Source organism: Psittacula echo (genome assembly GCF_963264785.1).
Source record: "Psittacula echo genome assembly, chromosome: 1".
NCBI classification, from domain to species: domain Eukaryota; kingdom Metazoa; phylum Chordata; class Aves; order Psittaciformes; family Psittacidae; genus Psittacula; species Psittacula echo.
The window spans coordinates 122,786,567-122,812,104 of NC_137735.1; the positions used below are offsets into that span (position 1 = coordinate 122,786,567).

At 35.5% G+C, this 25,538-nt stretch overlaps 1 protein-coding gene across 4 annotated transcripts in view; it reads left to right on the forward strand.

Moving 5' to 3' along the window:
• The window catches only part of PPP1R12A (protein phosphatase 1 regulatory subunit 12A), a 119,895-nt gene that overhangs the window by 75,530 nt on the left and 18,827 nt on the right, over positions 1–25,538 (forward strand). The window contains exons 6-19 of one of the 4 annotated variants that reach the window (XR_013958399.1): positions 2,063–2,137; positions 2,571–2,659; positions 2,789–2,946; positions 5,631–5,758; positions 9,085–9,300; positions 10,044–10,138; positions 12,976–13,098; positions 14,927–15,088; positions 15,529–15,705; positions 18,150–18,240; positions 19,484–19,681; positions 19,861–20,032; positions 22,086–22,217; positions 22,914–22,976. Coding sequence is in view for 3 of the 4 variants with exons in the window: in XM_080633562.1 (XP_080489688.1) it covers positions 2,063–2,137; positions 2,571–2,659; positions 2,789–2,946; positions 5,631–5,758; positions 9,085–9,300; positions 10,044–10,138; positions 12,976–13,098; positions 14,927–15,088; positions 15,529–15,705; positions 18,150–18,240; positions 19,484–19,681; positions 19,861–20,032; positions 22,099–22,217; positions 22,914–22,976 (1,866 nt within the window). In the remaining variant the exon portion in view is untranslated. Of the gene's footprint in view, positions 1–2,062; positions 2,138–2,570; positions 2,660–2,788; positions 2,947–5,630; positions 5,759–9,084; positions 9,301–10,043; positions 10,139–12,975; positions 13,099–14,926; positions 15,089–15,528; positions 15,706–18,149; positions 18,241–19,483; positions 19,682–19,860; positions 20,033–22,085; positions 22,218–22,913; positions 22,977–25,538 lie in introns of those variants that run through there. The other 3 variants (XM_080633562.1, XM_080633563.1, XM_080633564.1) reach the window with 3 other exon arrangements.

Here is a 25,538-nt window from a genome sequence, read left to right on the forward strand (position 1 = left end):
TTTTTCTTCCTTAGAAATTGAGCTTTTGTGTAATAAAACCAATGAAATCTGCAACTAAATTTCAAATAGCTTCAACTGTTTCTGTATAATGCTTATAGAACTTACAAATATCAGCTGTTATAACTATATATTGTATCAGGCACTCAAAAGCTGATTCAATTAGTTGAAGCCAGTTTATCAAATTACCTGGTAGACTTTTTTACTGGGGTTATAAAAATGTGGAGGGTGGTATTCCAGAGAGCTCTCTCATGAACATATGTTCAACTCAGCTGGTGCAAGAATAAGAATAAAGGAGGTACAGAGAGACACTAGCAATTGTATTGGGTATATGGGCTTGTCTGTGCAAGCTAGGAACATTTTGCCTGTTGTGTTCTTAAGTAAGCTGATAAAGATTTTTAGTTTTGGAGATACGAAGATTGAAAATTCCTGTATTTGGTTTTAGATGCGGGTGCTTGGCAGCTTAGAGAACTTAGCCTTTATGGTTAAAACACTTGACTTCAGGTATTAATTTTTATGGATTGCATTTAGATATAACCTTCCAACTGCAACAGTTTTTTGCAAAGTGATTTTTTGTGGTCAAGGTAGGCCTAACTCATATCTTTTGGAAATAAATTCACTTAATAGCTACCTAAAACTAGAAATCTGGAATAAAAACTGTAGTCATAATGCAGATATAAAGTTGACATAATTTTGTTGCTTAGTTTCCAGGCTAGTGCTGTGTTACACTAGATGGAATAGTTCACATCAGAGGAGCTCAAGCTGTTTTGAATGATCCTTGTTGAAAGGTGCACATGCTTCTGCTGTATGGTCAGAGGTTTTACATGGATGTGAAAATTAGTGGTTTGAAGGTCCATCCTTTCTAACCATTTGATAGCCTTCACAGTGTAATTAGGAATATATTTGTATTTAGTTAACATTCAAGAAATTGAAATAAGCAGAGACAAATACAAACACCTTTATTTTTATAAGCTGCTGTGACCACTTTTAAATGACAGCTCTGTCTTTAGTGCTAGTTATTGTATAGAAGTACTTATTTGGCTGATCTTGTCCTGATCCTCCCAACATTTTAGTATGTCCACCTAGTGTGTTGATGCCGCTGCGTTGATAACCGTGTAGGTGAATCTAGGACTTTGCCTAGATTCCAGCCTTCTTGTATGTGAATGAAAACTTCCAAATACAAAACTTTGTATTGCAGTATCAAAGCAAGGTGGGCTTTCTTTGTGGAACTGTGTGATCTTCAGCCCTTCTCATCTTCAAGTAGAGATGAAGAAAGGGGAGTTTTGAAATCTTTACCAATTCAGACCTTAAAGATAGAATCTCATGTCCTGTGGGTATCTGGTCTAGTCTAGAATTGTGACGACTATATAGATGTAAGATATGACAAGCTGAAGAAATTCCAGCTGACAGCATTATGCTGTGTTAGTGAAGAACATGATGGTCTGTTTATTCAAGAACATGTTCCATGAAAGTCATAGACTAAAGGGGGAGGTAAGAATAAATGGTTGTAGCAGATCTTTTCTAAAATGGAATGTAAAATGTAAAATACTGGTTTACTGTAAAAATGTGAAAACGTGACTATTCAAGATTAGTATACCTTGCTTTAAACTTTAAAAAATCAAACTGTATATGGTAGTCTGTAATAGACAGGATAATGAACTGCTCAGGATCCATCCATACAACTGCCATTGGAATAGTTGTTTGAAAGAAATATTGTGAGAATCGTATTCTTTCGATCTCTTTTCCTTGGTAGTTTTGTTTTGGGTTTTTTTTCTTTCAAAGGACAGCAATGTTTTACTGAAGTCTTGTTTTTATCTCTTAAGAAACATATTTGCTCTTCAGGTATAGATGTTTCTCTTTCAGTTACCCAAAAAAGAATAAAATTGCAAAATTGTTTTCCAACTACTGGCAGACTAACAGTTTGTAATAGAGCTTGGCTTATACTTTCTAATTCTTTTCTCTGAATGTGCTCCTTACCTGCATCATCATGTGATAAGGCATCATAATCCATTTCATTTAAATTCTTCTGTACAGTGATGATGTTTTACTTCTTCCCCCCCTCCAGGGGCAGACAGCATTTGATGTGGCAGATGAAGATATTCTAGGATATTTAGAAGAATTACAAAAGAAGCAGAATCTGGTAGGCCTTTTGCATATAAAGACATATATATATATATTACATTTTATTATACATGATTGTGGTATCCAGTTCAGAGCAGTATATAGATTAAAAATAAAGGTTTGAATTAGGGTTTCAATTCAGGTAATGCCACAGTAACCTCAGAAGTTCTTTTATGCCCTTACTCAGTCAAGTACGGTGAAAAGCCTTGAAAGCAAGAAGGTGCTTTCTGCTTGCCTTGTCCAGTGAGCATTTTTTCATCTGAAGCATCAGCAATGAGAATCTTACTTTAAATAACAGTTTCTGAGATATTAGAGTTTTGAACTTTAACACTTTGAAAGCTTATACATACTCTAGTGTTTGTAGTAGTTAGAGAAGATTGCCCTCCATTTGTAATTTTGTCACACTGATACCATTCTATCAATTTAACTACATCATTCTATATGTTTTGAAGCTTCATAGTGAAAAACGGGAAAAGAAATCTCCCCTAATTGAATCCACAGCCAACATGGATAATAACCAGACACAGAAAACATTCAAAAAGTAAGTAAACTGGAAAAAAATATAATGTCTTAATAAAAAAGATACCTTTAGAAGCTGTCACAATATCCTGCTTGACAGGCTTTAGTAATGTTTCCAGGACTTTAGTAAGTATTTTGTTTTCCAACTCAGTAAAGAGACACTGATTATGGAGCAAGAAAAGAATGCATCTAGTATAGAGTCTTTGGAGCAAGAAAAAGCAGATGAAGAGGAAGAGGGGAAGAAGGATGAATCCAGTTGTTCTAGTGAAGAGGAAGAGGATGATGACTCAGAATCCGAAGCAGAGACAGGTATTTATTTGGAGTATTGTCTTTCTTTAAGTTTTTACTTTATAAGTTTACTTGTTTAACATCACATGATCCAAAGTCGAATATCTAAAGTTTCACTTATTCTTCTGCATTTCACTAAGTTTCCGATTATTTTAAAGCAAGTTTATATTATGTCTGAAGTCAAGTTATAACAGAGATGTTAGAACAGATGCCTGTACTGGTACAGATGTCTTTACTGATGGCTACTTGGGTTAAAGCTATTAATCTACTTATTTGATTGGCTACTTAACAGTTGACACTTTCAATTAAATAGTTGGAATAATATAAGCCTTAAGTAGCATGTCAGAAAACGTTAAAGAAATCTGAAGATCAAATCAGAAATGAAGGCTTCATAGCAGTGTTTGCTTGTGGAACTGGTATAGAGATTGGAACAGCAGAAGTGCAAACATGCTCATCTTTTCTTGCCTTCCTGAAGTAATTACCAATTAATCTGACAGTCTTGGCTCAGGTATTCATAAAGTAATGGTGCATATATTTTCAGTGTACACTGAAATGAACTTCTAAATGTGATATTTTAGTGTTAATAGTTACTTTATATACTTTATTTCAAGAGGAATTCTCTTTGAAAAGCTTGGAATTGTATGCAAAGAAACACATATTCTGTACTTCTATCTTCAGTGGAATTGATGTGGGTTTTTTTCTTGAACAATTTTCAGAATCTTCAAGTAGTGATTTAAGAACAGCGTTGCACCTTCCTCCAAATCACAAAACAAATATCAGGTGATTTGTGTTTCAACATGTATGTTGAATCCTAATAAAGAATTTTAGAATTACGGTGCATCAATGCAATACAGAGGCATAGATGTCATTAGAAATACCTTGTTAATATTTTATACTTCTTTAAATAAGTTAACCCTGAGCCATCTGTCCTTATTTCTAAACATTCTCACTAATTTTTTCACCTGAAATGTTAAGACTAAGGAGGGATTTTAGAGCTAACCAATATATCATAAATATTTAATGTAGGCAGAAATAAAAATAAATTGTGAAACCAAACTGTGTTATGGTCTAATTATTTTTGTATTTTGAAATAAACCAGCATTTCATTGTTAACCTGGAAAAAAAAGTCTGTCAAGCTTTGTAATTAGTCTTTCACCTTAGTATATTTGCATCCCTTATTTACAGAGACTGAGCTTTCATAAACTCAAAACACATGGAATATATAACATGTAGTAATTTCTCAGTCACTGAGCTAACTGTAGTGTCTCCTGAACTCTATGATTCTGGTAACTGTGTTCTCTTCGTTACCAGTATATAGTTCGTGCCAGGAAAATATGACTGTGACACAAGAATTAATTTATGTAAACTTTGGGGTTTTTAATATCAACAAGGCTTTATCATACTTTATTTGGCAAGCTAGACTTCAAGCTTTTCCCTGTAGAGCTCCATCTCTAAATTCCAAGTCTGTACTTTCCCTTATTTCCCATTATTCAGCTTAAGGCAAGTTTTCTAGTGAAAAATTGTAAGACTATAAGGAGCATTCTGGTAGTAAAATAGTTTAGTAGAGTTCAATATTCTGCAGTACTGGAAACTCTGATTTATAATCTATGGGGATATTTAAAATTTTTTTCCTAAAATAAACATTCTGTTTCATTGATCATGAATAGTTTAAAAATAAATGCATTTCTGTCTGTAAGACCAAGAAGCAAAATATGAATATGAAGCTATGTATCTCCTAAAGGAGGAAACAAATTTCAGCAGTTCAGGTTTGTTAACTTACTTTGCTTGAAGTAATTTAGTGGTGTTTTGGAAGTCAGTTTTAGCTCAGTCATGCACACAACTGTGTTCTTGCAGTCCTGTTCTGAAATTATCAGAAATAATTTCAGTATACAGGTGTAAAAAAAAAAAAAAAAAACCCCAACCAATTTTCTCCTTCCACTCCTGATAAGTTTTCCTGTATATTTTAAAGCTATATTACTCATTTGCAGATTTCCAGCAGATCTCCCTGTGCATTATCTAAATCATATTTTCAGTCTGCATTGCCCTGTTGAACTTTTTATCACCATGACCTAGGAGTTTACCACCACTTATTTTCACTTGTGTTTAAAGAGAACTTTCCATTAAGTGCAGTTAGACATGTAAGCTGAATTTTTTGTATTTGTTCACTGCATCAGTAAAATATTTCACTTTGGATCAACATCCTCTGCAGTTCACATTAACTGTTACGTGTCAATGTACCTCCTGCTCTTAAAATTGTATGGTCATGAGCTGTATACTCAAATATAGGTGGTTTGGGAACGCTGTGGACTCTCTGCCTCTAGAGGTTTTCAGGACCTGACTCATTAAAGCCCTGAGCAGCCTGGTCTGTACACAATATTAACTGTTCTTTGAGCAGGAGATTGAATTAGATTGCGTCCTGAGGTCTCTTTCAACCTGAATGGTTCTTTACTTCTGCGTCTGCATCTCTGAGTGTTTAACACTTTTTGAATGACAAAAAAAAATATTACATGCATGACCATTACGGAAAAAAGATGGACCTAAGATACAGATTGGGAGTGAGGGGGAAAACCCCAAGGAATAGATAGTAAAATGCTGTTTGGAGAGTTGACTGTCAGATTTGTTCTAAAGAAATTAGACTCTGTCTTGTAGAAGTGAAGAAATTGTGAAAGAAAAATGAAAACTAACATCTTGTAAATATTTTGCAGATAAGACCAAAACCTTGGCAGCTGTAACGAACAATGCAAATACCACAAGTACACAATCAGCATCAGTAGCTGTGACAGCGCCTTCTGTAGCTGGTGGCCAGGGGGCACCTACATCACCTGTTAAGAAGGTAAACCAAAATACGTTTCTCATTATTTTAGATTTCTGTTTCTGTGTGCAAGTAGGTAGGGTTATCCAGTGAATAGATTAAAATCTGCATGGATTCCCAAGATATTTTGCCTTTTTCTGCAGAAACCATGTTCAAGTTTTTAAAGTTATGAATGGGTTTGATTCTAAACAGGGATGTAATGTTCAGAACTATGAAACAGCTAAACATCTTTTCAAAAAGCAAAAATGTGTTGTGCAGTGAGTGGAGTTCTTGCTTTTTTGAAGCTAAACTTCATTCTTTGAAAGTCTTTTCTATGGCAGACTCCTCCAAAATTTTTAGAAACTGCAGTTCTAGTGTCTCTCTGTGCCTGTATTTGTGATGCACTTAAGGAAGGTAAGTATGACTGAAGTGCTTTCAGGAGTTCTTAAAAGCATTCAGCTAGTACTTAGGTGCAAAAGTTGAAAAAGATAGCAGAAATAAGTAGAAAGTGCTGTAGGTCCCAACCCTGATTTCATTATTGTTAGGACCTCATGGAAGGGCTAGAGGACTGGGACACATGTTTTATTCAATGCACAGCTCAAAAACACATCTAAGCAAAGGCATATTGTGTACAGGAAGCTTTTTAGTTTTGCTTGTGAAAGATATGTAATCCCCGATGAAAAAAAGTTAGAGTAGATAAAAATGCATAGTCAGAAGGTGGTATACAAGTCAAACTTTCAGAATATCAAAGCAAACTGGATAGCAAATTAGTAAGGCTTCATTTCTCAATCATTGCTGCTTTTCTGTTCGCATCATAACCAAAGTCTGACCCTCTACTGATGCTGCTGAAAAGCGTGTTCAAGAGAACTAGTAGCTGTGATATGTAGAGACTAGAGAAGAGAAGATGTACTGCTGGGTGAATAGCATGCATTGTATTTAGCTCCTGGGAGCTTACTGGAGTTTTACTTTCATATTCACAATAGAACCTAACCGTGATTAAACTTGCAACGTATGCTTTAATGTCACAGATGCAGGGAATATATTGCCCAACTGCGTCATATTACGTGATGCTGTACAATAGAGCTGGGCCAACCTTCCTGATCCCAAGAGCTGCTTTACAAAAATCATTGTGGCTGACATCCACAAGATTTATGTCAAAAAAACATGAGAGCAAAAGGGGAGCTGTGGGCATGGCTCACTGGCAGGAATGACTGCTGTTTCCCCTCACTGAACTTCGTGACTGGGCAGACAGCTAGGTTCCAGGGTGATCTTGTGATGTTCATCTAAACATTGTCTGCTGGCTAGTAAGGAATTACGGTTCTCTGTCATGAGAGCTGTGTTTGCATTGCTCAGGAGCTGTGCAGAGCTCAAGAGGTACAAGTTCTCCATACAAACTGTAGCAAATGCATGAGAGAGGGAAGACATTGTGAGTAATTTGCTGGTTTGCTAACTGTGGCTTGTTGGAATGAATTCAAATATATTATGTGAATTATACTGCAAGGAAATAGGCCTACTTTATACAGTTTATCTTTTGAAATCACTTCAGTGGTACAAGCGTTTGTGGCAGTTGGGCTGTTAAACTGATGTGCTCTCCACCCACTTTTCTTACTGCACTTAATTATCTTTGAATGCTGGAGATTCTACCTCACACTTCAAACACAGTGTTTTTCTTGTAATTGCCTAAACTTCATCTTGAAGTCAGGAGTTTCCTAGCTTGTCCCTGCTAGTCAATTCATCTCATATTATGCAAAAACATTCTTGTTTATATGATCTTCAGCAATAGGACGTTAGCAAATTGTTGCTAGCTGGAGTGTGGCTTGATATTCCGAAGCTGAATGCTCAAATATACACAATTTTTTGATATGAGGTTAAATGGCAATGTACGGGGGGGGGGGGGGAGGGGAATGGCCACACAGGCTTTATAATAATAATAAGAAATAAGTTTGATTGTCAGCTGGATGGTAACCTTTTATAAATAATGAATATACTGGCATTTTGTTTGTTCTAATTTAATTATGCAGCAGTTAATGGCTTTTTGTCTTAAAAGTAGAAGGTACACGTTAAAAGTAAACGAGTTACCTTTCTAATACTGTATGTGAAAAGTTCAGGGTCCTCTGTAGCTACAAAATAAATGCACATTTGTATCAAGACTAATCATCTTGTAACATAGCAAGTGCATGTGATCTAGAAAAGCAGTTGCAGCTCATATCAATGAGCAGAAAGGCTTTAAACTGGTTTTACTACTGAAGGTAAAACAGCAGTGCATGTGAGATGTTGTACACACTCTTGCACCTGCCTTTTCAGGTTTGCACCATCTGTGCTACTGCACTTACTCTTCTGCTTTTACACCACAGCTGGCCAAACCCTATGTTGCTCACTGGTGGTGCAGATGCAGTGTACTAAGCTTGAATCTGGGTTTTCTTCAGTCTGTATGGCATTCAGTAATGCTGCTTTCTGTCTGAGGGTACTGAAGTATACTGAAGTACGGTGAGTTTGGGAGTGAAGGTATGGGTTTTGGTAGCTAAGCTAGCATGGGATGTGATTAAGGGATATGAATGAAATATGATAAGGAAGTAAAAGGTATAATAGTGTGAATCTTCCAGTATTCTCAACCATATGAGTATTTAGGTCATGAACCTTGTTAGATCAACAGGCTTTGCTGTCCTCTTCTGTGCAAACTGTAATTCTGTCTCTGAAGTAGCTAAACATACTGTGTTGTATTTAATAAGAATCTGTTACTAAGGTTTTAAGTCTCTTACTGCTTTTTGGTATTTTGTAGTGTAACATAACATAAACATAGGAGCAAACTGTAGTTTTAAAACAACTTTTTGTTTCTGTTTTCCATTCTTTCCATCTTCATCTTTGTCTTGTCTTAAATGGCTTTAGTATGATTTCATTCCTCCTATCATGCCTGTCGCGGAGTCACTAGATCCTGCATCATGGAGGCAGGGCTTGCGCAAAACTGGCATTGTTCTTGTGCCCAGTAAGGGTGAAAAATCTATGGTGAGGTTCTGGTGTGCACAGGTTTGTGTACAGGTTGCAAAATAACATATTTAATCAAAATGTTGATACTGGATTTGCATGTTTCTAAATTTGCATCTCCTGATCACAGTGTGTTATTACGAAGTGTGGGTTTTTCTAAGCTAACTTTTAGAGGAGTAGTATACCTTGACCAGTCTTACATTTCTTACCTCATTAACTAATTTAAAGAGGAGAGTGTGTAGGTTATGTCTCATTAAAAGTCCCCTACCAATTCAACACTTCTGTGATGATTAAAAAGAGTTGTATTCTCAAATCTCTGCAAGGAGCATGAATTACCACAGGTAATGAAAATTAATAATATAAATTCATTTACATGTGTTTTATAGTTTCCAACATCTACAACCAAGGTTTCTCCCAAAGAAGAAGAGAGGAAAGATGAATCTCCTGCTTCATGGAGGCTAGGTCTTAGAAAAACTGGTAGTTATGGTGCCCTTGCAGAGATTACTGCTTCCAAAGAAGCTCAGAAAGAAAAGGACTCTGCAGGTGTTATGCGTTCTGCTTCAAGTCCTAGACTTTCCTCTTCATTGGACAACAAAGAAAAGGTAATAATTTCTGGTGTGAAACAACATTTTGAGGAAATTATCTACCTTATTTAGTATAGATGTTTGTGATGTACTGTAGAATTAAGACTGTACTACACATCTGTTCTTTACCAGCATTCCAGAAAGTCATGCAGCTTCTGTGTACTCTCTTTAAAAGAGTAGTAGGTACCTGTGTTATGACCTGGTGCATAGATCTGGGGCTTTTCCCTTTTTGGGACTTGCAATGCTAGTAGTAGTTTTTACAGTTAAGGGACATCAGAGGTTTGATAGTTTTGGCATCACGTGGAGAGTGATGTTGAAAGAACCTTATAAAAAAGGAACGTTTTTGTATTCCACGATCATTTTTATTTACAAAAATATGGTTCTGTAGTTAAAAATTAATACTGAAATAAGTGAAGGACTAATTTGGGGCAGGTAACTGACCAGCATAGAACTTGTGGTTCTGTTTCAGGTACAAACGTTTAAATGTTTTCAGGATTAAGCATAATGCTATAATATACGAAAATACTGAAACAGCTGCTTTCAGAAAAGTGTTGGAATTGTACTGCAGCAAAGCAGAAAAGAAAAGAAATCGAGTCATTTGCATCACTAGAATGAAAACATGAATAGTTTCCTTTTCGTGATGTAGGCACTTGCATAATCAAGTCACAATAAATACAGCTGAAGTTGTCATAATGATGATTTTCCAGCCAACAGCAGTATAATCGATAACAGTAACACTTAATAAAACCCACGTGTTTCAGGAGAAAGATGGAAAAGGAACTCGACTTGCATATGTTGCACCTACAATACCAAGACGACTGGCCAGTACCTCTGACATTGATGAGAAAGAGAACAGGTGACTGAAGTTACAATTCCTGTTAAATATAAAATTGCTTGATTTTAGAGTGGCTGACAAACTTACAAATTTTAAGAAAATGCTAATTTATAGCATTATTCTGCTGTATAGATTATGCTAATCCATACGGTAATCCAATTCCTGATGGTTTTTGATATTGTAGATTGTAATAACCCTTTTTAAAATCCATGTTATTTTATGACAAGAGAAGAACTGGGCAATGAGTGTTGTCATCTTAGGGGAGAAAACAAATAAAATCCAAAATATGTAGTTGTAAACTTTAAGCTACTGGAAGGTGCTAAAGGCATTTTACTGCTTTGACTTGAGCCTTAGAGTGCTGGTCTCCATTGTTACTTTTGATAATAATAAAATGTTGTGTTTCTTACAGTTTTTGCTTAAAACTGTATTGGGCAGCAGCAATGATTTACAAAAGTCAGAAGTTACTAAAGCATTTTTTCTTGTTTATATGTTGACTTTTCATCTTCATTTGAAGATTTTTACTTTCTTTGCTGATATTTCTTCTGTAGCTTTCAGTATAAAAGAAACAAAAGGTTTAGGTGCATAGGCTTGTTACCTGTTAGTATTTGGGGTACTTCCATGACATATTTACATCGTCAAAAACTTCTAATTTTTCACTTCTCTCCTTTACTACAGTTCTACTTGGACTTTTTTTGAGTTAAGATAAAATGCATAATACAAAACTTAGAATTCTCCCTAATGCCTTATTTCTGTTGGATCAAATCTAGATAGCTGAATGTTGAATGATGTGAACTGAAAATACTCATTGCTCAAAATGTGCTGTTATAATCATTGTCTGTAAGACTGATAAATCTTCTTCTGTCTGAAGAGGAGATTCTTTGTTGCTGCTCTTGAGAATGGTTCATTTCAGCACAAACACAAGATAAATACTGTTTTTTCTTATGCTTGCAGGATACTGCTGCTGAAGTTCAGTCCCTGGGTGACAAATTCTGTTTGGAAACAGGGATATTCTAGCTCTCACGCTCCCCTAAGTAGCATCTCTCATGTTACTTCACCAGATTTCTTTAGTTTGCATGTCTATAACAGGACAGTTTGGAGTTTTTGTTTGTGCTTATCATTCTCTGGAGTACTGTATTCTTTGAGGCTGAGTTTATCAGTTGGGGTTTGCTTATAAGGGACATTATCATTATTCCAATTTTTTGTTCTTTTGAGATCTTCTCAAAAACTTGTTCTCTACAAGTGTCTTAACTAGATGATACCTTAAGATTGGGATAAATATTTCTTTGCGGTTTTATTTCTTAGAAGCTGTTATTGCTTGCAACAAAGGGATTAAATTTTGCCTCAGTGTTGAGGTTTGTGTCCTTGATGTGCCTGTCTTAACCGTTCACAGACACAGTTCCAAAATTAGAACCAGCGATAGTAAGTTTTTCCTCATATGCATTGGGTGAACTTGGGTCATCAGTCTCATTAGTCCCAGTGCTGACCAAACAGTCGACGTGAGAACTTTCTATATTCCTTGGTGAACCAGAGATGAAGCCTGCTTTTAGGCCAGCCTGTTTAGGCACCAGCACTGTGCCTAGTGTATGATGTGGCAGACAACCCAGCTTACTTGCCTGAAGCCATAAGAGATCTTTGACATTTAGCTCGACCTTCTTTACATGTAGAATTTGACCATCTGCCTTACAGGTACCTTAATAAATTATTGAGGTTTCTGCCTTTGTCCCAGATCTTTGTGCTTGTTACTCAGATGCTGGGTTCTTGTTCTCCCTGTCTGGACACCTTCTTGTCTAGCTTATCGATGATGTAGTGTAATGTAGCTGACATCCCGCTGTGAGTAATAAACTTCCAAGATGAATCCCGGCGGGGTTTTTCGGTTAACAAATCTCAGACATCCAGCCTCAGTTGAATAGCCAGTGCTACAGCAAAAGTGCTGAAGTATGTAGTGTCCTGGCAAAGTGAAACCTTCAGTGGTTATGAAAAACTTGTCATGCAGCAGGACCTTTCAAAGGCAGATCATATCTCAGAATTTGTTTTCTTTGGTGGTAAGACATGGGTGGAAAAGACATTTTGATGGTAAGAAAAACACATTGGCTTGTGTTTGATCATTTTCTAAGGTTATTTCCAACTGCAGCAAAAAGCGCTAGCATAAATTCTTGTGCAAAAAGAGGTACATTCTGAAGGCCATAGGTGTCTGAACGTAAAATACATCTTTACAAAACATTGTTTTATTTTTCCCTTGCACACCTGGCTGCCTTTTAGGTATAGTTTTGTGAAAGGCTTTTTCTTCTGTCTGAACTTTAATCTTGAGCTGACATTTTTATTAGAAATCAGGGTTTTTTCATCTCAGTTTTCAGGGTGGTTTTTCGAAGTAGACTTTTGCAAAGTTATTTCTTGCTGCTATAAACTGCAACAGCAGGCTGGAAATTCCTTATGACTAAAGTAATGTCAGCTAGTGATACGTGGCAGGCTGCTCAGGAATGGCTACTGCAGGCCTGTTTATACTGGTCTACAGTATCATGCGTTCTAAAGGCTAGTCAGCTGTTGAACTTTTTATAACATCAAAGAATGAAAAAGCCCATGAAATCAATTTCTAGCTGATGATGATTAGATTCTCTTTAGCAGTTTTTCTTCTAATGCTACTGTTCTATTATATTTCTGACAGTGTTAGCGTGACTGTAGTATTTTTCCATAGGAGCTTGGAAATGATTGTCCATAAAGGTCATTTTATTCCTATTCCACGTGATTCTGTTTAAGTGTGTTATCCAGGGTTTTAATCCTTAATTTGAAATGCCTTTTCAGCTCAGAGCAAGAACAGCCTTCTTTAATACAAGTTTGCTAAACTAAAATCTTTTTTGCAGGGACTTGTCTGCTAGCTCAATACGTGGTGGCAGTTCCTACACCAGGAGAAAATGGGAGGAAGATGTCAAGAAAAACAGTTTGAATGAAGGGCCTACATCATTAAACACAAGTTATCAAAGAAGGTGTGGGAGTCTCTCTTAGCTTATTCTTTTTTATCAAAATAAGCTTACGAATTATAAAAAGAAAACAATAAATGAAGTGCTGAATCACTTCATAAGGACAGTTTGAAATTGAATGCTAGCATGTTGAAACGGTGTTAATAATTTAAAAGTATGTACTTATGCTGATGCAGTGCTCATGCTGATTTAAAAGCTACACCATTTTTACTGAGTGTTGCAGCAACTGCTGTATAATTAAAATTATATGCTTTCTTTTTCCTGTTGTTTATTTCAGTTTGAGGTTCATTTGACTCTTTCGAGGTTAGTTCAGTAACCAAAGATAACTACTTTAAATGTTGGAATACAAATAATTCTGCTTGGTATTTGAAAAGAAAAGGGGGAAAATATTGTCTCTGTTGACTTCAGGTTTTTGCTTGACCAGTATCGGAGGTCTTGGGCTGCTCTGCATAGTGATAGATTATAGCCATCCCTATAGTGAATATTAGCATCCTAGAATGCAAATGTAAAACTAACTTGAATACAGACTAAATGAAATTAATTTTCAGTTGTGCATGATTCCTTCTTGCAGGATTTTCTCAGAAGGAATCCTGTCCTGCAGATACAGAGATGATTGACTTTACTCCGTTGTGTACTTTCAGTGTAGCTATTCGAGTAAAGTTGTTCATTGGAATTAGTGGAGCAATGAATACCTAAATTGAATAGATCAAAAGAAAAGATTCGAGTAGCTAAGCTGCATATTGATATGTACTGCTGATGTACGTGCTACTTAATGTCTATTTAGTCTTGACATTGATGTTGTCAGTGGCGTGTAGATGGGCTGTTTCATACACAACGTAATACGTCTGACATCTTTGTTAACCTCCTCTCTTAAAAAACCCTCAATTTCCTAACTTTAGGTTTAGGAAAGAGAATGCACAGATTTCCAGTTCTGGATGGAAAATACCAGTAGTTGATGTATGAGAGCAATCTTTGCATGTTAGCTTTAACCAATATTTATGCTTCAGTCTTCAAACAAAATGTACTCGTCACTTTTAATGGCATGTGGTGCTTTAACAGAGTATTTCCTTAGTTGTTCTTGTACAGTTATTTTTTCTTTGTCATTATAGAATTGATAGTAATATCAAAATGATCAACTGCAGAATGAGAAAGAAGCATTTTTCCTTAAATCTTTTGCAGTTGGTAGTATGATGTTATGTCTGTCCTAACTGTGATTCTGAGATTGAGTTATGGGAAAACATCCTGACTCAGGAATACAAAATTTGTTCAGGAAGAATCAATGGATAAAAATGTGGAAACCACTGTATCTTCTTTACAACTTGAAAAGCAAGGGAAAAGCTTGAGTGGGAAGTTAATCTCTCTGAGGATGATTAAAAAAAAGCAGTACATTTAATTGGTTGAAAATTGTAAGAGGAGTGATATTGATGACATTTCAGACAAGCTGTGGAGTAAATTCTGCATTTTCTGAGGTATTCAGTGTGGGTGAAACAGCGGTTTAAAAATGGGATATTTGGGGCCCCATCTGCATACACACTTCAGTAGATGTGATTAAGACAGTCATACACAAACCAGTGAGATTCCTTTATCTTCTCTTTGTGTGGAGAAATGGTCAGGACTAAGGGACACTTCTGCTGCCCTCTGATGTCATACATTAGAAGTCCTAGTCAAGGAAATAGTGAAGAAAATAGCTCTTTTTCCTCAGAATTTTCTGAGACTCAACTGAGACACGAGAATACACAGGCAGGAGTTTATTGGATAATTCACAGCTTCGTGATATTTTAATGAGCAAAGATACTTAATACAAATGCATCCCTTGTACATGTCTCTCCTTCAGTGGCTCCTTTGGTAGAAGACAAGATGATTTGATTAGTTCTAATGTTCCAAGTACTGCATCAACAGTTACCTCTTCTGCTGGTCTTCAGAAAACACTGCCTGCCAGCGCAAACACTACTACAAAGAGTACAACGGGTTCTACTTCAGCAGGTGTACAAAGCAGGTAATGGCACCAGCACACTTCTTGTCTTCTTTTTTTGTCAGGTCTGTTGTGTGCTTATGTTTGTGCATGCGTTCTTGTTTAGTAGAACCTGGGGCTCTGGATTTTTTCACTTTCCTGTTAAATTTGTTTTGATTTTATACAATTTGGCTCAAAAATTGTGAATGGCTTTCTACTGTAAAGTGACTGCCATATTGGTATAAAAGACTAAATCGAATGTTAGAAGGGTGCAAAAAATAGAAGTTCCATTATTGCGAACTGCTGATTCTTAATGGCTTCAGTTTAACAGCTCAAATTGAGCTTTCATAGTAGAGATATTTCTCAGTTTGCTTTTAAAAAAATCCATCCCTCAATTTACATGTTATTAGTTGTTTAGTAAAGTGCTTTCATTGTTTAGCTGTTTCCTTTTCTCTTTTTTTGTGTTGCTGCTTGTTATGCTGTAGTACCTCAAATCGTTTGTGGGCTGAGGATAGTACTGAGAAAGAAAAGGACAGTGTTCCTACAGCAGTGACCGTTCCTGTTGCACCATCTGTTGTAAATGCTACAGCCACTACCACAGCCATGACTACAGCTACTTCTGGCACTGTGTCCTCAACATCAGAGGTCAGGGAGAGACGGAGGTGTGTAAAGGTCCTAAGAGTAATATTGCTCTTACACAAAAGTTTTCTTCTTTTCTTATTTCAAGGAATGTGTTGGTTACCACAAATTTGGATAGTACAGTTTGTAAAGCAGTCTTATTTGCTTGCTGTGTACTGAAACAACTAGCAATGTGCCTCAATCTATGTAAGAGCTTAGTACTGTAGAGACCATTCATGTATTTTTTTGACTGGCCTTGGGTTCTCATCTGGTGTATGTTCCTTTCATATTTATATTTCTGTAATAGATTAAATGAATCCTCCTAAATACACCCATAATGGATCTGTGTAAAAACATGGAATTAAAAATAAGAAAATTAATAATTGATTACTTACTACAAGTACATTGCTGCTGATTGAGCTACTGTGCCACTGGCAGTATGCTAATATGGTACAACGTAGCATTTTTTCTGTCATCTTGTCTGCCTGGCACTACTGATAAAGGAGTATTGAACCCAACACATTCTATTTATTTCATTGCATCATTTAGGCTCTCTTTTACTTGAAACATAATATGCAGTTGTAAATACAATGGTTTCAGAGCTGTTCAGTATGAAGAATGAGTAAGAAGATGGTGTAAATGTTATTCTAAAAATACAGTGTTTTTTATGTTACATTGAAGATGAGTTAAGATTGGTGCATATTTATGTTTCTGTAAGGAGTTCTTACTTGCTATTTATGGAAGCAGAAGTTGCTAATTCCTGTTAGCTTTTCTTGGGTTTTTCTTTTTCCGGATATTTATAAATGTTTATCCTTTAATCCCCCTGCTGAAATGCAAGATTTCTGTGCTGCTTCTGTAGTAGTTTTGAAATGCAGCTTCTGCATCCGTACCAGGTTTGTGCATCTCTGTATGTTCACAGAGATAATGAAGCTGTTCATGGGTACAGAAGAAACCTGCATTCCTTTGGTTGACTTAAGACAGCAACAACTTTTAAACATTTCTCATAGCTTTAGGCCTGTTTGGGATAGTGTTTTCCATAGTTTTCATACCCAAAACTGAGATTAAATAAATTCTCTGAAATGGGGATTATTTTTTAGTTGTCTGCCATGATCCAGCAGGTGCCCACACATGCTTCCAACCCATCTCAGTAACAACAATAGTTGGAACCAGCATTTTCCATAGCAAAATTTGGCTGAACCCAACACATCAAAAGCAAAATCAGCAAAACACATCTTTTATTTCAGAAATGGTCCCAATTTTAAAATGCAAATGCTGTTTCAGTTTCAGATGAGCTAGAAAAGCAAGAAATTTAGAGTTAAGGCTTTTGCTGTCTTGTTTGCTCTCACTAGTGCGTGTATACTAACACTCAGAAACTATATATGTTTTATATAGCAGCAGTTGGCCCGAAATGCCTTGTTTTTATCTGGCTCTGGGCTGATTGTGTCATATACTATTACAGATGCATCTTGATGGCGTATAAAATACCCATTAAACCTGAGAAATCAGCAAAACTGAAATAATTATTGCATGCACATGAAAGATAGTGCTCTAAGTATCAACACTTGCATATCTATCTGTATATATACAGATACATATATATATATGTGCGTGTGTATCTTTGTATGTTTATATGCAAATGAAAAACTTCTTTATATATGAAATATTATATGCTAAGTATTTTCCTTAGGAATTAAGCTGGTTAATCCATACTGACAGATTGAAACTGTGTATTTAGAAAGTATGTTTGAAATAGTACTTCAAAGAATATTTGAAAAGTGAAGACAAACTACTTCTAGCAATGAAGCATATAATGGTGCATCCTTTTGGAATAGTTGAAGAAGCTATATTCTTTATCTCATTTTTAAGATTGGTTTAGAGACCTCGTATGTCTACTCTAGTAGCCTTTTGGCTTTGATTACAATTACCTGCTTACTCTGCAGGATTTGGGGAGGATTTCATGAGGATTTATTCTTAAACACAGTTTTTTCAAAGGGAGTGGGATTATTCAAAGCATGGATGATTCATATGAAAATATGGTAACCACCTTCTCAAGGACTTTTAATCTATGGTACAACAGCTGGTATAATTAGATTTTTGGCATTAGCAATACATGTAGTTTTTTCTAAGTGCCTACAAGTTAAGTTTCACACACATATTTTATGTATAAATGTGTAATTAACTCTGAGGTCTTCTACCGCTGTGTTAGTAGACTACTGAAATACCAAAGAAACGTAGGTTACATTTAGAGAAAATGGTAAAAAGTAATCCTAATTAAGTAGGGAAAGCACGATGTATTTTAATTGAGTTCTAAGGCTGCAGTCTTGATGGATAGGTGATTATGATATGGATATAATCTGGTTTATATCAAGATTTTCTTCTAACTGCTTTGGTTTTCAGTTATATTGTGTTGTGGGTTTTTTTTCTGACCGTTTAATACATTTGTATGAAAGTTATTGTTTGCCAATTTTGTCTGTAATTAACTCTTTAGATCATACCTCACTCCAGTACGGGATGAAGAGTCAGAGTCCCAAAGAAAAGCTAGATCCAGGCAAGCAAGACAGTCTAGAAGATCTACACAGGTATAGTTTCATTAAAGCTTCCATGTTTATGGAAGCATCCCAGTGTAGCTCCCTGAGTACAGTGAAGTTCTAATTTCCCAGTAAAGCTCCAAATAAACTGATGGGTCTTCCTGGTATAAAACAGATTGTCCCAGATAAAATAAAGCCTCTTCGGCCCCTTTCTTTCCTTTTCTTTCCTGCAAGCTTTATGACCTTCATTGTGTACTGAAAGTTGCTTTTTCTAGTCACTGAAGAGTTATTTAATACAAATTTGAGAGCGCAGGCTCCTACACTAAAAGGGAGATTTTGGTTGCATGGTAGTAAAATGGCTTACTTGAGTAGTTGTATCTAATGTTACATAGATGTTTAACACTTCGAATTCTTTAAGAACTAACAGCTATATGTTTCTGACTGAAGACTTGATACTCAAGAAATAGGCATAGCATACTTTATGTACTTCCATTTCTCAGTCTTTTTCTGTACATGGACTACTAAAGATAATGTGATTGAGCTGCCCAGTATATAGCTAGCTAACAAGATCCGTGACATAGAAAAAAATACATTCAACCTAGTTTCTATGGACATGGAGGAGTACTAAGGAAGAGGTTTTTGTTACTTGCTAATAATCTAGAATCTCACTGCAGGCCTCCTTTCAGCCTTTCTCTCTTAGTTTGCATACTGATACATTTGGTTGCTCTTTCCAATTTCTGTCAGATCTCCCTCACACTGAATTGCAGCCAGTGCAATCTTAACACAGGGGAGGATGTGAGAGTAGCAAAATCTCCAGATGGTACTTGTACACTCTTTGAGCAGTGAAGCAATTACCAGCTGCTATCCTCTGGAGCATCTCTACCCTTCTCTTCTTGTGTCTGCTGACAAACTGAGAATAATCAGCACATAGTCCCAGATGAAACAGCACAAAAAAAATACTCCAGCCATCATCCTTATGGATGTTAAGGCCAAGTCTGTATCTTCGTAGTTTACTGATGTTACCTTCAAATTTAAAAAACTAAGAACTGTGTTGCTGGAGAATCTGTGGTAGACCACATTGCAGCAAACACTTGCTACTAATCAAAAAGAGGTGTTTGGCTCCAAGGCTCAAGAGAAAAACATACAGGTAGAACATTCAGGTAAAATTTATTTCCTTATAGTTAGAATTAATATTCTTAAGCTGAATTTAGTTATTAAAATAGTGATCATCTACGTTAATATGAGTGATACATTGAAACATTTGCTGAAATGCTGGAAACTGCTGTTTTCACAGGGTGTAACACTGACAGATCTTCAAGAAGCTGAAAAAACTATAGGAAGAAGTCGTCCCACACGAACCAGAGAACAGGAAAATGAAGAAAAAGAAAAAGAAGAGAAAGAAAAGCAAGACAAAGAAAAACAAGAAGAAAAGAAAGAATCTGAAACTAAAGATGATGATTATAGACAAAGATATTCCCGAACTGTTGAAGAGGTATTTTCATGATGAGTCTCTTTAGGTAGAGAAATCATATGAATCTTAACTCCCAAGTATGATGTTTTAATTTTGTTACTACTGTAAGAATTACTTATCTAGGTAAATGTTTTAATATCCTATATTTAAATTCTTTTTTGATCTTGGTAAATTAATTTTGACATTTTTCTGCTGAATAGCCATATCACCGCTATAGACCAACTTCAACTTCAACATCTTCGTCATCAACCACCTCTTCACTCTCCACCTCCACTAGCTCTCTTTCAACTTCAAGTCAACTAAACAGACCAAACAGCCTTATAGGTATAACTTCGGCCTATTCTCGGAGTGGAACGAAAGAAAGCGAGAGAGGTAGGAATACTGTTTTTGAAGGGTTATGTTTTTTTCTTTGGTTTAAATAGGGTGTGATATGTAAGACTACTGGGGATGTATCTTACTCCCATCTTTTACAAGAAATTCCAAAACTTGAACATAAAAAGGAAAACGATTTTCTGGACTTGGTGGTGTTTTGCAGCTGATTATTATGTGAATCTATGTTTTCTATTGATGCATCTTAGAAATGTCAAAATATACTGCCATGGGTATCCACATAATGCTTTCATTTCTGCTATAACACATCAACTATAATAAGATACCGCATTTCAGAGTTTAAATACTTGCAGGTATTAAGGAGGAATTTTACTTGATTGAATAACTGAGGGTTTTTTCTGTCTTTCCATACTGGAGGGTTGGAACAATGCTTTAAAGCTTTAAGAACCTCTCAAGGTTTCATTAGCAGCTGAAAATAAAGGGAAGAAGACGTTTCCAGTGGTAGCTCAGAATATTTCATGGAACCATACTTTTAAGTACTTACTGGATTCATGTAACCTTAAGCTGAGGATCAGATGTGTGATTCAGAGGTCGGAAAAAAGCTTTTCTTTGACATCACAGAGATTTTGCTCTTGTTGCAAATACGAATCGCATGCTATAATTCTCAGAGATGTTGTGCCTAATCAGTTGTCTGTCAAAAGAAGACACTGTTGACAGATAACAGTGTTATTTCCTGTTCTGTCTCAGAGGCATGCGACTGTTGACATGACTGATTCCAGGCATTGATCAGTAACTTGAACGCGATTACTGATTGAAATTTATAATTATGTTATACAGAGGATCAGATTAAATGATCCATTGATCAAATCTCCATGAACTACACAGAAGTATTGCCATATTCCCTAGACTTGTATTTTCTGAGGAAGTTATCGGAGCTAAACTTCAGGGATATGCTTCCTGATTTTTTTCCCTCTGTGTCCTACTATGAACTGAAATTTGGATTAAGATTCTTCAGTAAAGCATGCTTACTCTGGGAAACTCTTTCTAGATTGTTCTTAGAAATTATTTTCATGGGTAAATATTAGCTACAGCAGGTTCTTTTTTTCAAATTGTGACTGTAGGAGGAGAAATATGTTACCGTCTGAAAGCCCAGAGGTAAAACCATCATTTCTTTAATTAGGGAAGGTGTATGTTCACCAGGAATATTTGTGTTTCCTTCTTTTCTGTTTAAATCTTGCTTCACACTAAACTGTTTATTTACCTCTAAAGACTACTGGTGCTAAAGTCACATTTTTAGTGATGCTTCTGTCTGAACTCAAATCTGTGGTTTTCTTCTTCAATAAAAGAACTGCACACTGAATAGACTGCATGATAATAGGCAAGTAACGGGTTTGGGCAAGTTTGGTTTTGGTTGTTTGGTTTATGGGGTGTTTTTTGTACAAATTACTTGTAAACATATAGGGAAACAAACACAATCCTGAGATACTACGTTGGGCTTGAACTGCAATTGCATTTCTTTTAAAGAAAAGAGGAATCTGTAATGTAGTATTAATGTAGTCTAGGGGATCCCATTTTATTCTTCCTTAGATCAAACTGGAGAGGACTGTAATGAAATGGGGGACTCTAAGGAGGATTTAACAGAATTTTTAAAGTTTTTGGGTTTTAGTATCCCAGTTCCTGATGCCAGCAAAAAAACCTTTGTTTGATGAAGAATTGTGAAGAATTACCTTGTCTTATTTTGTACTTTTCTACATCTACTGACACAGATGTTTGAATTATTACATGACAGATTGGGAACTTGAATTTTAAGTACAATTTGTAGTGTATTACTGTCCCATTGAAACATTTTGTTGAGGTGGCTGAGATGGAATTAGTATTTTGCAATTGATATTCAAGAATTGGAACAATATTTATAGTATTATAGAGCTATATTCTGAGGAATGTGTATTACAGCAAACCCTGTATGTGATGAGAAGCTCTGTAGCTACTTTATCTCAGGTCAAAAAAATATTTGTAAACATTTTAATGACTGAGAATTGTCTCAGAAATTTTTCAGAAAAATTAGATTTTTGTCATACTTAAATGAATAAGAAAGTTGTTATTAACAGAAGGGGGCAAAAAAGAGGAAGAGAAGGAAGAAGATAAGTCACAGCCTAAGTCTATAAGGGAAAGGAGGCGACCAAGAGAAAAACGACGATCTACAGGAGTTTCTTTTTGGACTCAAGATGTAAGTGAACAACTGCTACTGCTGATCTATAGCCTTAGCTTGTAGCGATATGGAATGTGTACAGTCTGTTCTTAACATAGAGAATAGTTTAAGGTAATACAGCATATAATTAATTATTCTGGAAAAACTGATGCTTGTTCAAGTTATGTATTCTTTGTATCTATTTTGAAGCTTTTGGGAGCATAATCAAAATTGAGTCTGATAATGCTAAAAAGGACTTTAGAATACTGTATTAACCATAACTTAATAGGAATTAATCATAATCTAAGGAAAAAATGATCATTGAATAATTCTTTTCTATTGCATGCATCCCAAAGCTGTAAGAATGAGAATAATTTTCTGGCACATTACAGTTGTGCCAGAAATTGTACTTAAAATTGAAAGGACTGCGCTCTCAGATTAGAAGGGTTATAGTTGATGGTTCAGCCAATTCCCTTTCCCTCTTCTTTGTCATGGGCGCAGTATGAAATTTTGTAGAAGTAATATTTTCATATACCAAATGCAGAGTTCTGTTTCCTCTCTTTCTGGTACTGCAAACATGCACTTGTTCAAGAATTTTCACCATATATTCTCTGTATATTTGATTTGGGTGGAATTCTACTGCTCTTAGATTTTCATGTTAAGTCTAGAATGCCTTAAAATCTCTGTAAGCTTTCAACAGTTCAGTTGTTTTTCCTCTCCCACCTCTTTCATCAGAGTGAAAATGAACAGGAACACCAGTCTGATTCAGAAGAAGGAACAAATAAGAAAGAAACTCAGGTAATTTTAAAAAGATTATTACTTCATTAACTTTCTAGCAGATACATATTGATTGTAAAACTTCCGTTGCAGTTGCATTAAATTAAAAGAGTACCTACAGTAGGTAGGTAGGTAGGTACTCATAATTCGTGGCTATTTCAGTGCCATTTCCTTTGCAGGCTTTAACAAATTTTAACAAGTTAACAATGGCTAAAATGGATCTTTTTCTCTTCCATTCTGATTATACAGAAATAACATCCATAAAACGTAGGTGAAATCTCTTGATGCGTAGGTCAGGGACATGTTGCAGCAAGTTACTGGCGGGCTGTCAGTTTCTACCTTGCAGAAGTTTTTCTTCCGTCTGCTCTGTTATTTCAGATAAATGATGTCCAGTGATTTCTGCACACTAATTAAATCATTTTAAAATTAACCCCAGTCAATAATGTCAATATTGTAATTAACATGAGAAGTTAATATAATGAAGCATAGAATGCTGAAGAGCACAATGTACCTGATTTCTCCGTTGAAGAAAATGGATTTCAGAACATCCTAATTCACCATTATTAGTCAGTGGATAACAGTATAATAGGCTTGATTTGATGGAAAAAGTCCTTATAAACTGAGTGGTGTGTGACAGTGGGATGAAGAGGGATTTGAAAGGGAAGTAATAACTTAAGCTGTACTACAAAATGGTATAGCAGGATGTATTTCTTTTGACCTAAACCCCGGAGTTACACATTATAGAATCAGCTTCATTACTGAGGAATAAAACTCGAATGATATTTCTCTACTCTTTGTAAAAGCTTCCATTAAACATTCCTTAAATACTTTAGTGAAGAGATTCATTCTGGTTTTGGTTTGCTCTAGTTTTTATTTCTGTGTCACATTAACTTGAATGCATAGTCCTGTTTCCTTTCCTGCCACTAGTACATATCATTATCCTTAGATCTGTAATTACTCCTATTCTGTTCTGTAAAAATTCATTTCAGTAGAATGTCCATGTGGTGCTTCTGATTGAATTAGACTCATAAACTACAGTGAAATAGTGATAAAACACGCCCAAAATTACTATTATGAGCTATAATTAAAAGGATGTGTGTTGAGGTAGGATGGTGAAGTGTAGAATTAGACTCCCTAATCAGGGCTTGGCTTAGGAATCAAAACATTCTCCTAGCTCTGTACTTCCCACGGAAGACTTTAGTAGTTTGGTTTCATTTTAAGTCAATATAATATCAGATTTGAGTTCATGAAGAGCTCTGAAATAAATTGAAAGTATGACCTGTCACCCAGCTACATAAATTGATTTTGCTTTGTTGATGTAAGCTCTTGTGTCAGTTGCAGAAAATACAGAAACAGACTGAAAGTGAATTAAATTTCAAAACAAGTATTTCATGTGGTTTTAAGTTTTCTTTTCAAGTTTTGTCAAATCTATTACAGAATTTCCAGTATAGTGTCAAAATTGCAGAAAATGTCCTAACCTTGTAATTATTATAATTGTTAACTATGTCTTAAAAATTGTATATAATGATTTCATCGTTTTCATATTTAGGTGTGTTTTTTTTCCTTTCCATACCAAATGGTTTATCAGAGATTTAAAACATTTTGTAAATTTTACGTAACTTCCTCTCTTTGATAAACAACTATTTAGCATTTATCAGTGATAAACTGAGTACTAAATATATACTTTTGTCAGTGCAGTATATTACCACCTTAGAAATAAAATAGTGAAATAGATCTTGAACATTCTGAGAGGAAGTTTGTTCCCAAATCCATGCAAAAAGTGTATTTTTATTGTTTTTTTAAATGCCTAAAGAAACTGCACTTTCTGTATTGTAGTTGCTAAATCTGCTTTCACTTTGACACAGACCTTAATTGCTTTATTGTAGAAATTCATTATTTGGTTACAAATCCTCAGTTCTAGGAAGAGAAAAGGGAAGGTATGAAAAAACTAGAATTAGAGTGAAAGACAATCAGAAAGTAGTTATGCTTTTTCAGTTCTGGTGATTATTTGATGTACTGCTATTTAAAAGACAGAAACTTCAGATCTACTGAAATTCTCTGTTACTCCCTTATGTGGTGCTGCTGTTGTTTTTTTGCTTAGTGAAGCTACAAGCCAGAGGTAGACGATGATAACTATAAAATTCCAAAGGCTTTGGCAGTAACTCAAGAATTTAAACTAAACAGAAGAGGTCTTGGGTGAATGCTACAAAGAAAATTTAAGGACTTCAGACAAAATAATTTCTAGCCTAAAATCCTTAAGGAGCCAGAAAATTATTATCTTATTTCTCTCAGAGGTCTCTGAAAGAACTGTCTTGTAAGATTTCAGTTTGTGCTTTCTTGTTCTTTGGTCCTTCAGAACTGACTTTTTACTTCTTAGCTGATACTTTGTCCATAAAGGAGAGCAATTAAAGAGATGTCAGACTTTGCCTCCACTTTGACAGTTCAAGGTTCTAATGAAATTTTCTTTAGGCTTTTTAATGTTAAGAGCTGAGAATTTCCTCAACTCACACAAAAAACGCCATGTTACTTAAAGAAAATTGGTGTTCCTGCTAGAAGGATAGCCTTAGAAATAAGTTGTAGGAT